Source organism: Protopterus annectens, chromosome 14.part0 (genome assembly GCF_019279795.1).
Source record: "Protopterus annectens isolate FY-2018-M chromosome 14.part0, PAN1.0, whole genome shotgun sequence".
Taxonomy (NCBI): Eukaryota; Metazoa; Chordata; order Ceratodontiformes; family Protopteridae; genus Protopterus; species Protopterus annectens.
In genome coordinates this window covers 710,672,065-710,686,676 of record NC_056748.1, presented here as the reverse complement: position 1 = coordinate 710,686,676, position 14,612 = coordinate 710,672,065, and the positions used below count along the sequence as shown (strand labels likewise).

Sequence of the window (14,612 nt, the reverse complement as noted above, 5' to 3'; positions counted from 1 at the left end):
AATGTTTGAGTAAATTCACGACTGCAGTACTCGCATATGGAATATCTTGCGTGCAGGGTATACCATGGCTGGCCAGACTTCCAGAGCTTTATTTTCATTGGGTATTGGGTGATGTTCTCTCACCAAGGCACAAGGATGTCAATAGTAGAAAGGGTGGACTGCCAATGCCTACTTCAGAGCTTTCTTGTCCCCACAACAGATAAGAAAATGACCTGCATGCAAGAGCCTCAATTGGCCAGATGGTACAGTCCCAACCGCTAGATTCACCCCCAAAGGACCCCAAGTCCCCTCTACAGGCAACAGATAGGCAGACAAAGGAGGAATGTTTCAGTTAGGAAAGTGAAGGTGAAATTATCTTATGGAAACCAGGAATCAACTTGACCCACTGTGAAACAAATAAGGTCAGAAAAGGGGGACTGTGTTTGTGTGTGTGTGTGTGTGTGTGTGTGTGTGGGGGGGGCATCTGTACTGCAATAGTTAACCTAGTTAAACAACTGCATTTATGGCAAACTTCCAATACAGTTGTACTAGGTTTACCACAGCATTCACTATTACAGTACTCACATTGAGAGATTCCCAAATCACAATGTCTCTGGGAGCAGAATGAAGATTATATAGACAGAAGGCCTTGAAAGACAGCGAATGCAAGCCCAGCTCAGGCCAGGCTTTAGAGGCTGCCTCTAGGTTGCAATATCTGGATAAGGTATGCACAGATGAGCAAAGTAGTAGCTGCTTCAAGGACAACCTAGGTAATAAAACCACTAAAAATGACTGTGATGGCAGCAGAGGTGCTAATGGAATGAGTCCTAATCTGATGTGGGATAAGTTTGCATTGATAGAATAACAAACGGGAATGCAGTTAGCAAACCATTTTGAGAGTATGTGAACAGGTCTAACCTCATTCCCACTGGCATAATATGCAGATGATCAGATTTTTACGGTGGTGTAATCTCTTTCCTTAGCAGTCTAAGATGAATGTCCCTCCACCCTTGTGGAACGGTTTAACTATAGGAAACAGCAGATGCATACACTTTACAGAGATGTAAGTTAAGCCCAATTTGTACGATATACCAAGACCATAATCAAGCAAAAGCTAAAATGGCTAAGATTTCTGGACTGGAACCAGAACAATCTTTCATATAACCAGGTACAACTTTCTTGCATTAGGCTTCATTACCTTCTTTATAAACATTCAACACACCCTCCGAATACTCAAGTCTAGATAAACCCATCCAAGCTGCCAGAGTCGCCAGGTTCAGGTGTAGTAGTGAAAAAGTATAGCTGTGTGAAATCTCAACATAACAGTAGACGTCCTTCTCTTCACTGATGCAGTACTCTAAACAATCTCCTGCCCAGGGCAGCCCAAAGCCTGACCAGTATACCAAAGCCTAATGATGCTGTATGTGCTATACGTCATACCTATGCTCCCAGCACAGAATGTAGGGCATAAAAGTGATGCATGCTTGCATGCAGCTATCCAGAACTAAACTGCCCCGGAAGAAAATAGACACCATACGACAAAGTACTCCATGCACATCCAGAAGGAAAAATGTAGAAGAAAAAGGGGAAATCCTCAGCCAGAAGGGAATCTAAAACAAATACTAGAACAAACAAGAGGGGGTTGGAGGAAGGAAGCAAATACTGTAACAGTGAAGAGAAGGGCATCTACTGTTATAGTAAGATTTTAAAAACAGTACTATGCCCTCCTATATTTTCTTAAGAAATATAAATGTTTTCAGTTTTACATTCACCTTTTTGTAAACTGTGATTGTTGGCAACTGTCAAACTTGTATATTGTTTGTAAATCTTTTTAAAATTTTTGTATTCTTTTTGTACTATTGTTATGGAGCTTATCTCCCCAGGTCTCCGCTGAAAATGGGCTACTTGCCCAGCCTGACTCTACCCAGTTAACAAATGTAAAGTAAAATAAATTAAAAGAAAAGTACAGTTTCGTACCTACCATAAATGTAGATGTTCGAGTGTATACCCTGCTGCAGTCATCACACTTGAGTTATCCTGTCGTCAGGCAGTCCCGCAGTCGGCCTGAATTCCAAAGTCTTGGTCCGGCGTCAGTTGCTGTCGCTTCTTCCCTGACGTCAGTGCGCCAGGGGTATACAAGAGGCATCCGACGCCATTTTCTTCAGTTTTTCTTGCCCTAGATGTCAGGTGCCCCCCCCAAAAGATGTTCAGTAGGTAGTACCAATAATAAAAGCTTAGCACAAACAAAACATCCCTCCAGCTATAAGCAAATACACCACAAAGGTTGTATCAGATTTTAGGGTATTGAAAGGTTATAGTTAGGTCAGAGGGGATGGAGGGTGGGTAACCTGGACTGCAGCAGGGTATACACTCGAATGTCTACATTTATGGTAGGTACAAAACTGTACTATGTTCATCGTGTTACCCTGCTGCAGTCATCACACTTGGGTAGAATCCCAAAGCTAAGGATGGGAGGTGGAGTCAAACAGGGTTAGAGGAGGCTAGAAGGCCCTGCAAAACTGCAGTGGCGAAGCCAGCTCTAGTCTTAGAGTAAAGTGGTAAGTGATAGTGTTTGCTGAAGGTGTGTTCTGAACTCCAAATTGCAGCTTCCAGAATATCCTTGGTTGGCACCCCCCTGAGGAAGGCTGTAGATGTAGCTGCTGCCCTGGTGGAGTGGGGCCTTATGCTAGCAGGAACTGGTTTTCCATGATGGGTGTAGCAAAAACGTATGCAATGTCCTATCCATTTGGAAATGGTCTGTTTTGAGATAGCCTTTCCTTGTGATGCTGTAGCATAGGATACAAAAAGTTGGTCAGATCTTCTGAAAGTCTTAGTTTTATCCAAGTAATAACGTAGTTGCCTGTGAATGTCCCTTTACCAACTAGGTCAATGTTTTTATAATGGTAAAACATAGCACAACCTCCATAAATTTATACACAAACATACTTATAAGTGTAAAGAGAGAAATACCAATCCCTTGTTTAAGCACATTACAGATCATACAGGATATTATTTCAAGTGGGCCCTGGTCACTGATTCTTGAAAAAAGAGAACTATTTTGGCAGCTATATTGGAACTCGTATAACTGGTTGGGACTGAATGAACATCTCAACTGCACCTTTACTTAAATTAAAAGCATTTAAAAGATGATTGTATACATGTAAAGGCATATGGTTTAAAATGCACTTTTATACTTTCAAAATGTGATTGGAAGTTTTTTTTTTTTTATTATTATTGTTTTACGACAATACTATAGGTTTTTAATGAAATGTTTAATTATTCTGGGTCAGCTTAATCTGTCACTACAGTGCAACACATATCCTGTTTATAAAAGAGTGTAATTGTGCATATTACTGCATCTCAAAGAACGCCAACAGGTTTTCAGAACCATTGCAAATTTTACTCACCGCATTATTCCATCAATGCAATTAATCTGCTGATAAGAGGGAATGCAACGTTCACTTCTTAAACACCTTGATGTTGTCATAAGGTGCCCTTTCACCTCAGGCTTCCTGGAGGATTGGGGAAAAGTGCTGAAACCAGACTTCTGTGCTCCTACATCAAAGTGATAAACAGCTAAAGTTAGTTAATAATTTGATGTGTGTTATGTGATTCTATGACAACAAAGATATTAGAATACTACTATATCTTTCAGCATCACTTTCACTTTTTTTGGTACCAAATGTCATCCTAGTAGTGAAAGAAACAGTTAAAATTTAGCAAGATTAAAAAAAGGCTCTCGAAATTGGACTTGAACCAGTATAATCATATACCAAAAACTAACATATGTAATGAACACTATGTTTCGCATGGCCTGTAAATGACCAAATTAGTAGAGGAATTGTGCTTGACAAGACAAAAATGCAAAGCTTCACAGTAAGCTTGGCTTGTAGTGGCTAGAAATATGCTCCTATCTGAGCAAGCAAGCATATGGAGCAACATTCTGTGAAGCAGACCAGTTTGCTTTCACAAATAGAATGGAGCTTAACAGCATGCATCTCTGAATATACTTCAGATTACTGACCTAGTGTCTATACTTAAGTCAAAGAAACAGGACACATTCTGGTCATAAACTCTTCCTACTAAAGGCTGAAGACTTTGGAATGCTTTCCGACCCTACATTGCAGATCTCTTCCAGCTTGTCTAGTTCTTTAGTATCAACATAAGCAGACGTAGACCGATATCTCCTGCACCTTTTGGAACTCTACTTTCACACAAATGTACCTTATTATAAATGCACAAATATTTCCATGCTGTAAAACCTTCAAAGGGAGAAAAGATCTAACAGCCTTCTCTTTGAGGGCAATTCATTTAAAAGAAAACTGCATTAACTAACAGTTGAACAACAGAAAAACAAGTTCTGTACATACTGAAAACATAAGGAATTCAAAAATTACAAATACTTAGAAAAAAAGAAAAAATTCAAGGAAAGCAAAGTTCTCAATTCACAAACGTTAACTGGAAAATGTCTAAAAAAATAAATGCATTTCCTAACTATAGCAAGTAACTGGATTTAAACAAACTGAGAACCCAAGACTGACAAGCCGCAAGTAGAGAAAAGATGAAGTGCAGGATAAATAGTAAATAGTAAATGGATTTTGTTACTATTTATCCTGCACTTCATCTTTTCTCTACTTGCGGCTTGTCAGTCTTGGGTTCTCATTTCCTAACTATATTTTACCTAAACTAATGCACATGTTCACCATTCAATAAACAAAAACAAATGATTACATGTAAATACTTATATTACACATCTTCAAAAAGACTATAAACCATAACAAAATATAACATTTAACGCCAATATTAGAGGGAATGATGGACCACTTACATTTTAAATATGATCACGTGCTGGCACATCATTTAGACTAGCAATTTTTAAGGCATTTAAATGAAGCACTTCACATATTTTCCTGATGGATGATGGCAAACTAGTTTATGTGGATACCCACTCTGGAAGCCTAGGATTAAATTACCTTTATTGTGCCTTGATAACTACACTTCAAAAAACGTATAATTGAAATTTGCAGATTCACAAGGATAAAAATTAAGTGCATAATGAAGGCCTATTCCCCTGACTTCGGGATGTGGCTTGTGTAGCATAAGGAATCATTTCTTCTTCACATCATTTATCTTTTTTGTTTAAACAACTCCACTTTACAGTCAGTGATCTACTTTAAAGTCCTTCATTCTTAGTCTGTACTGATTTGCTGCTGTTTACTTCTGTTATTTCAGGGATAAGGTAGTGACCCACAAGAACCTATTATGAACAGAGACCAATGAGAAACCTTCGCCTATTTCCAAAAGACAAGCAGTCCACAGTTTCATATATTTTAAGGGTTATTAAAGCTAAAAAAAATAAAATGTGCAACATTCTTTGCTCTCATCTTTCCAGGCTCCATACCTGGCCTAACATCTCGGCGGACCCGCATCTTACTCCTGGACTCTATGTACACCTGCTGACCTTGGTTCTTTACCTTGTTCACACTTGCACAAATTTGCTGAAGTGTCATCTGGAGGACGCAAAAAAAGAAACAAATAAAACAAAGGCAGAGAGATCCTATGAACAAATTCAATGAGAACCAGTTACATAAACATGCAGTCAGGTAAGATATGATCACAACAAATAGATGAAAGAAAAATTTAGAAAAGGAGTTAAATTGTTCAGCACAGCAGTTCATGCGGTTTTAGATCCCAGCTGGGATTCTCTGAGAAAACCAGATCAGATCTACAATTGCAATGTACAAACAGGGTAGAGAGAATAAAATAAGAACTGCTAAAAGGCATGGAAAATGCACTTGTGCGCAAAACATGCATTACAACTTTAATGAGAAAGTTCATTCACAACAAGTAATAGAAGCAGAATAAGCTACCCTAATTCCTTGCACCAACAAACACACAAAAGAAAAGAAATCAATCTGCTAACTTTTTCTTTTTATATATACAGCAGCTCATCAGTGCTAAAGAAACCCATTCAAAGCTACACTACTGTTAGTGCTGGTCCCACTGTATTATCCAAGGAAAAACTACTTTTGATGAATCAGAAATTCCCTGTAACCCCATCCAGGGGTTTCAAATCTATACCCATTACCTGTTTGATTCTCTGCACCACCACCACTGATGTTTTCTGTGGAAACAGAAGTTTTGAAACCTACTGCCCGGACTTTGGGGACGTCTCTTATGGTGTGAGAGACTCCAAGCTTGAGGTCAAAACAGGACCACTTTGTTGCACAGTTCTAGCTTGCAAACTTCACAGAAGTCTCTTATACCTAAGAAACACCACATGGAATCCTTATTAACTCTTTGAACATTAAAAGCATTTATTCCAATTAAGTTTTAGAATAAAGATTAAATCACAATTATGTTCCCTGGACATTAGTGATCTTTCAAAAGGGAGTGATATTTCAAAAGGGGATACTAAACACATGTAGCAAGACGCAATTAAAGATATCATAGTTTTGGGTCCTTAGCTATTAGTCACATAAAATTAAAATTATTTTATGCATCCAACAAACACTTGGACTAAGAGTGGCACAATGACTAAGTATGGTTTTTGATTCACAGTCTGGGGCATAATCCTGACTTCCTGTCACAGTAAATGAGGTTTTGCATGTTTTCACTATGTCTGCACGAGTTTTCTGTAGGTACTGCAATTTCCTCCCACATCACAAAAAGCATACTAGTTGACTGGCCACACTAAATTGTCCCAACTGTATGCTGCATTTTCCCCTATCGTGGCCAGGGACATGGCTGGAAATGGCCCAAACTGGGCCTGTTAAATTATCCAGTTATAGTTAGCAAATTAAATTAAATTAAAAAAAATTACTATGTGGTTAGCATGCTGGTATTTACTTTTTATAAGCTGCCCCACCACGAAATTCAGTTTATTTTTGCTTTACAATGTGTCCAATGAACTTCAAAAATGGGTTTCTACTTAACCACTAAAAAGTACAGTTTTGTACCTACCATAAATGTAGATGTTCGAGTGCTAATACAGCTGCAGTCCAGGCCGAGGACCCACCTGACGGCAGGAGAACCCATCTGTTATGACTGCAGCTGTATGCACGATGAACATCTTCTACCAGTTTCAGCTGTGGATAAACTGATGTTCAGACCACAATGATGAGAATAAATGGGCAACTTACTTTACTTTTCTTATCACATGGTCACCAGACATGGCCCTCTTGACTTTCGCTCTAAGTTTTCATTCATTTTCTGATACCTGGATGGGAAATAGAAAATTCACCCCGGGATCACTTTTGTGGCTCTGCTCGACAGGGGAACAGGAAAATAATTTTCTTGGGTGGCGAAAGCCAGGGTACCTTTTTGGATAGGCTTATATAGGCCCTAGGGCTAATAGCCTAGTACCTACCTATGAACCTGCTTTATTCAGTTCAACATTGCAGGGAGCCACAGCCTATTTGGCACTCAGCATTTCGCAAAGCAAACTAACCTTAGAAAGGACACCAGACTATTGCAGGCTCCACATACTCCTAAAAACAACTTGGAGGACTGTCAATTCACTCCTTGGAATGTGGGAGGAAACACAACAAACAGGAAGAACATGCAGATACCACCTCCATTTAATTTCTATTTATATTAAATTACTAGCCAATCTTGCCCAAATCTCTCCAGGTCTGTCACATTTAATTTTCAGTTACATTTAGTCTTCAACACACTTAGAACAATGCAACAATCAAAATAGTTTGGGATAAGACAAACAACCATCCTGACGGAATCCCCATTTTACAGCCATTAGCCATATTCAGTCAGAACTTTCCGTTCACAATGGCAAAGCTTAGCTACTGTTCAGGTTAAGTCCTTCAGTGCTAATTTCTACACAGCACGGATACTTCAGCTACACTATTCTTCATAAAGAACAATATCACGCCATGTTTCCAACCCTACACAGTCCCAGTTTTCTAAATTTTACAAGTAATTCCATATAAAGTGAGAAGTGGAACTAAATAACCAATTACCCACCTACATTATTACAGTAGGCATGGAAACCAGAAGTAATTCTGCAGATTATGGTCCAAACAACTTCAAAATACAGTGCAGCTAGTCATTTGTAACAGTCTATCAAAACAGTGTGCGTTTCAAACAGACTTACTGTTTCCTTTGACATCTCATCTCCACAATTGCCGTTGCTGTCACTTGATGATGCCATGTGGTACTGTTCATGTGAACCATTGCTACCCATACTGCCATAACCACTAGAGCCATTATTGTGCACAGGCTGTAGGACATAAAGCAATAATGTTATGACTCATTACCTGACACAAAGTCCCTATTAACAATGGAACAATTCGATGTCCTTAAAAATACATTCACTTTTATTGGGGGGGGGGGGGTCAAAATGTTACATATATCAATAACAGATTTACTAAAATAAGTCACACATTTATTACTATGCTATGTTATCTGTGGTTACATGCATACCCTGGTGACAAAACTGTGTGCAGACTGAAGAGTTGGTCACCAAATACTATACTATACTCAGATATAAAACTATAACATGCAGAAAGGATTGACCGGGTTCAAATGTAAGATGAAAAAGGCATCGGGCATGCTTGATTAAATTTGACACAAGCCTCCGAGCAAACAATGCAAAAATCCTGTCACATACATGACACCAGCGGCATTTCTTCACTTAATGTGTCCTCCAAAGTAAAATAAATCTGAAAGATCAAACCTCTGAATCTTCTTAACATGGGCCAAAGCGCTCCTCTCAAACCATGACAGAAGGGGAAAGCAAAAAAAAAAAAAAAAGGCAGCCATTCAAATGTTTTCAAAAACAGGTCTCTGCAGGACTACTGGGATTGCTGAGGCTCTCGCTCTGCTCCCTTGCCTGTTAACTCAGTAACGTCCTTGAAGGATTTCTTACGTTTTACACCAGGAGATGAGGGTGCACCTGTTTAAAGTGAAGGGGTATACACCCCCAATACCAGCAGCAAAAGTTTTTCTGTTTAAGAATGTCTGAAAATTACAGGCTTGGTACAGAAGCATCTTTTGCTGATTTTTTTTCCTGCCCAGCAAGAGGTTTTCCAGTTCAGTTGTCATGGTCCTTCAAGGTTCCCTTATAACCCCAGAATATTCTTCAGTGTTCTAAGTGATCTCTGTTTTATGAAACTCACCATTATTTTGAGTGACTTTTACTACCCCTCAAATTAGAAGACCTACTTTATAAATCACCAATGTAGGACATGCCTACAAATTCACTGACTATGAAAAAAAAAAAAACCTCTTAATGCTTAGTAAACAAACCTACTAGACAGCATACCATTCCTTTACTAGATTCTTACAAATATGTCTGCTTCATGCATTACTGCTCTCTCAACCTACTGTATGATGAAATATCAAAATCCACTTGTGACTAACACCCCTGACATCAATATAACAGCAAGCCTCACCAAGGAATTCTACATCCATTTAGAAAAAATGCATACAGTTAGCCAAACCAACCAGAATCAACTATCATGGGAAATTCAAAATACACTACCATGGTGGTCCATTACCATGAACTCTACAACAAAAGAAACTCCTTAAATTATATAGCAGATCAAAAATTCTGCTTACCAAGGAAAATATAAATATTACGCAAAAAACATTAAATCCGCTAAAGGAGCCCGTGAACTTAGGGTGACTAAGAAATAATATCCTACAGTGCTCTGAACTTATTCAAAATGACACCTTTTATTCTCACCAGACAGACACAGCCAATAGCCTTGAAAACAAATTCACTGCCAACTTCACCCCTAAGACTTCTGTCCAAAGCCATAAAATATCTAAATCCCTTACTCCCCCAAATTATCTCTAAAGATAATTTACTGAAATGCTAAACAAGAACAAACAAACAAAAAAGGTCTGGCATGGGTCTTGACAATATACCACGTTGCTTAATTAACACTGTTAAACATCTGCTCCTGATGAATAACTCACTACAGTGGTGATGCCCATTAATCAGGGTGTCCTTAAAAATGACCCACAAAATTACAGCCCCATCAGTCTTGGCCTCATTATGGAACGTATAACAGCTGATTGCATAAAGTAAGATAACACAGACTATTAGATACTTACTAGCCATGGAGTTCAGGAGGCTATTACGGAGACTAGCCCAAATTCCCAACTGCCCCAAAGTGCTGTCTGGTTAAGTGACTTGCACAGGTCTTACAGTAGGCAAATGATGGTGGAAAGATTCAAACCCTGTAACCTTGGTACAGGAAGCTGCTCATTAACAACTCAGAGTTCTAGTTCTCTGAGCCATCAATATGAAACAACATTATTAGACTTGACCCCCAAAAGGTTCGTTTTGTGAAGCTGTCTATACAGTTTGGTAAACTTGATTTAGGAAGCTGATGATGGTGACCATGTAATACAAGCTGTATATAATGACCTGACCAAGGCATTTAACACCATTCCTGACCATACAGAAGCTAAATGCTTTTAAAATCAGTCCATATGTGGTATGCTGGGTAATAGCAAACTGTCTGAAAGACAGAACCCATGCAATGAGAGTTGTAGGCTCCTCAATAGAAAGTATGAAAGTGACCAGCAGTGTCCCTCAAGACTCATGCTGGGATCTCTCCCTCTCAGCTTACTTCTCAGAAAACAATCAATCCAGTTATTATTACCCACTATCATCTCAAAGTTGCAGGTGTCAGAGCCTACAGCAGCAAATGATGCAGGGCAACAACCAACTACACATAAGTCCATCAAAAGGTCATGAACAGTCACATTCACACTTTCCAGGCATGGGATGAGGTGTTAAATTGATGTTCTATTTGCTACAGTTGGTGGTATGTCTGGTAAATTCAAAAAATGTGTGGCCCTTACCAAAAAAGGAAATTCTACTAGTATTCTGCACTAATAACATCTACTCAGTATGAATACCACTGCAAGTCACATCAGAAAATAGGCCATAGGCTATGTGTGACTGACCTGATCAGCAAAATTAAACAAAACCAAGAGAAGTTAATATTGCCAGTATTCCTAAGGAACATGAGAGGAAACAAGATTCTCTAGCACAAATCCATGGTAACGCAGAGATGTCTAGTAAACTCCACAGAGAATGCAGCCTGGCAGACAATCAAACTTTGGGTATGAACACCATGAGGCAATAGTGTTAACCACTGAGTTTATGCACTCACAAAGATACCCACACTACTAAATATATTTCTGAAGTGTATGGAATTGTAGGCAATGGACAAAACTTTAAATCTGCTACATCTTCGTCAGCTGTAAGCTTTTTTTTTTTTTTTTTTTTTTTGCTGTTAAATTATTACTTCAGTGGCAACTTCTGTTTGCTAAACAAAGCAATGCTCCCAAAAAGGTATCACTGCCAACTTGAAATTTTTTTTTTTTTTTTTTTACAATTCCCTATTATGGAAAGAATTACTGCCATTGAGGAACTGGTGCATTCTACAGAGTGTTGTTAGCATTCACAATCACTCGAAACATTATTCCATGTTAAAGAAAAACCCTAATGAGTATATAAAAAACATTTCTACAAACCTGGAGAAGCAGCTTATAGATCAGTCCCTGTAGTTCTCTAACTTCTGTATCGGAGCAATTCATATCCATATGGTTCCGAGTTGAAAATACATCCTCATTGACTGGACCCCTAAAAACACAATCTATATTCAAGATTTCAGCATTTCCTAACCAATGACACTTATGACCTCAATTATTGGTAGTAATTTGTACAGAAGTAAAACTATTTAAAAATTAGTATTTGGTATACGACTCCCACTCTGAATAAACTAGCTTGCAGGCAAATATACATTGTGATAAAAATTCACAGGCACGCTGCAATGCAACCAAAGGAAAAACAGGAAATTTATTGATCCTCAGAAACTGGGAGACAAGAATAAGTCAGACACAGCATGTGTATAGCAGATGCATGTGATTGCTTGCATAAGCAAAGCAGCATTCCAGCCCCTGCAAAACAAAGCAATGAAATCATTGGCCACAACAAATCTTTATCTACCTAGTCACCCACTTTGCTCAACAGCATTCATTCAATTCTTGATTCCAACTGATCTGGCCATCACACAGACTTGTAACTAATATCCAGATGGGACATCATAATGCACCACTGAAGCATTAACAATCATTCTCATCCCAAATTTCCAAGCAAACAACATGCCTGGCATGTTAAATGCATAGCTCAGTTGCAATTATTCACTGTTTTAGTGACAGTAACACAAAACTGGAAAAGGAAAAGGACTCCATGCTCCAAGTAAGCAACCTTGCGAATATGCAAAACACAGTTATGGCATTTAATCTCTAATTAAACATACACAGTAAAATTCAGGAGTGAACAGGTATATATGTTTTTATTCCTGTTTAGTAACCAGATTAAGTCTACAAATTGCCTGTCTTCAGAGTTGACCTATGAGCACTGTCTAATCGAGTGACTTGCTCAGAGGCCCACAGCAGACAAATGGGTACCGAAGAAATCAAATCCAGAATTCCAGGCTGAGGTTTCTTACTGTATCATAACTTTTATTACTCTGCAATAAAACTGTCATATCTATTTATTTTAACTACCCTTCTCACCACCACACCATGTACAAAGTATAACAGAGGCAGACAAGATTACAAAAAAAAAGAATCTTAGACCTGAAAAGACCCTGATTTTTCACGTTTTGCTTACATTCGGACTCTATGTCTGCCAATGATAAATGCAACTTTTCGACTCCAAGGGTTGACAAAGCTTGTCCAGCTAGTATCAAGCATAACATAGTCTCCATTCTGTGCACAGAAACGAAGGGGTGAATGTTCAAATGGTGGCTGTCCTGCATATTTCAACACTGTGAAAAAAATATAAACATCAGCTGTCAGGCACTTCAACAAGTCTGTGTGTACCAAAACCTTAACCTTCTAAAATACTCCCCATTACATTCTCATCTACAGTATGAAGAGAAAGGAAACAGGAAAAGACCATCCTAAATGCACAGTCCAAGGATGTGCATGTACTAATCAGTTCTACGAAAAATTACACTTTCTCCAAACCAGCTCTGTTGCTTCCCATGTAACCAACAATATACAGATGTCAGAGACTCAGGACACAGAAACAGTTTACTCTATTCACTTCAAAATCATAGACAGTATAGCAATTACTATACAAACCTTTCTAAAATAAACTTGCCAATTCCAAAATGAATACACAACTGTTAGTGTTACTACAGTATTCTGTTACTGTGGGCACTAGAAAATAAAGCAGCACAGAAATGAACTCATCATTATCAGTGCAGTGAGGCACTCAGGGACATTACATGAAGCAGCACCAAAGCAGACAGGACATTTTTCCTAGTACTAATGTGCTGTAAGAGTCAAATGTAATAATGAAGCGATGCATTCAGCATTATAAGGTGCAAGTGTCTAGTCCTGCAGATTCACAAATAAATCAATGTACGTTTTCTACATACATACATATTTGCAGATATTTTGTCTTCACTTTCTGTAGAGATTACAGGCTTGGGTTAGCAGAGTTTGTGCTATGGAGTGAAAGGCACAATCCAGTGTTGAAAGTGCAATCGGACAGTAAAGATCTAGTCAATATTCCACTATATTTTTAATGGCATGAAACACCACAGATTACTGGTGCTAGGTCCTTAAATGTTTACGAAATAACACCACCCACCCAAAAGAAAACGATCAAAAACAGACAACTCTAAAGCAGCATCTAAAATGATCATCCCTCTTTTTGTGGCTGTTTCTCAAAACTTGCAAGATGGTTATTTCTTAATTGATTGAAGAAAGCTGCAAGCAATTTGCTCTTTGTTCTCAAAGCTTCCTTCCAAACAGTGAAGCTTATTTTCCAGTGATCCATTCATTTCCCCAAGCTTAACAATGTCTGCAGACACCAAGCATTACTGGTGAGAGTCTGGGATCAATAAAGTACAGTTGTACAAGTCTTACTTACCTGTAATGGTTGATGTCTGCAGAACACATTGCCTTACTGGCATATGGGTAGTACTCTGCTACCCTCCCTCTGGCACACTAGTAAAGTTCAGCATCCCTCCCACTGCCTGTCTGTGGATGAGATGGACCAATCACCTGGCAGTACAGGGACTGCCTTACAAAGCCACAGACAGGACACTTAGTTTTCTAGATTCCAGCAAGAAGAGAAGATGGAAACACAAGCTTTGCGAACACCTACTGTTCAAATACAAACAAAAACACCCCTTCCCCGAATAATAAAGGCCATGCAGCAGCACTTAACGGCAACCCAGACACCAAAGTATGTACATTCAAACGGGGGAAGGTAGGTTGGTACTGCCAGTAAGGCAATGTACACTACAAACATCTACTTTTACAAGCAGGACTTGCACAGGTACTATTGTTTAACAAACATACTGCCTTACTGGCATATGGGTCAATTCCCAAAACGTAACCTGGTGAAAGGAAGGATAAGGGACCAGCAGCCCTACAGAATGGTCCTAGTGAAGCCTGTTCTAGATTTAGAAAAAGCATCCTGCTTGTAGTGCTTCAAAAGGTTATGGATAGAGGAACAAATGTCTGCCTCAAACGCTTCTAGAGTACACTCCTTTCCCAATACACCACAAAAGAGGAAAAAGCCCTGGTGGAACGCATCTTTAACTTGTCTGGATTTTCCTTGCCATGTGGTG

General features: G+C 38.9%; 1 protein-coding gene across 4 annotated transcripts in view; it reads right to left on the bottom strand.

Moving 5' to 3' along the window:
* The window catches only part of PER3 (period circadian regulator 3), a 508,287-nt gene that overhangs the window by 441,504 nt on the left and 52,171 nt on the right, over window positions 1-14,612 (bottom strand). For all 4 annotated transcript variants that reach the window (XM_044056446.1, XM_044056445.1, XM_044056444.1 and 1 more), the window contains 5 exons: window positions 12,635-12,791; window positions 11,491-11,599; window positions 8,090-8,215; window positions 5,381-5,489; window positions 3,387-3,534 (listed from right to left, as the gene is read on the bottom strand). In XM_044056446.1, the coding sequence (XP_043912381.1) occupies window positions 3,387-3,534; window positions 5,381-5,489; window positions 8,090-8,215; window positions 11,491-11,599; window positions 12,635-12,791 (649 nt within the window). The remainder of the gene's footprint in view (window positions 1-3,386; window positions 3,535-5,380; window positions 5,490-8,089; window positions 8,216-11,490; window positions 11,600-12,634; window positions 12,792-14,612) is intronic.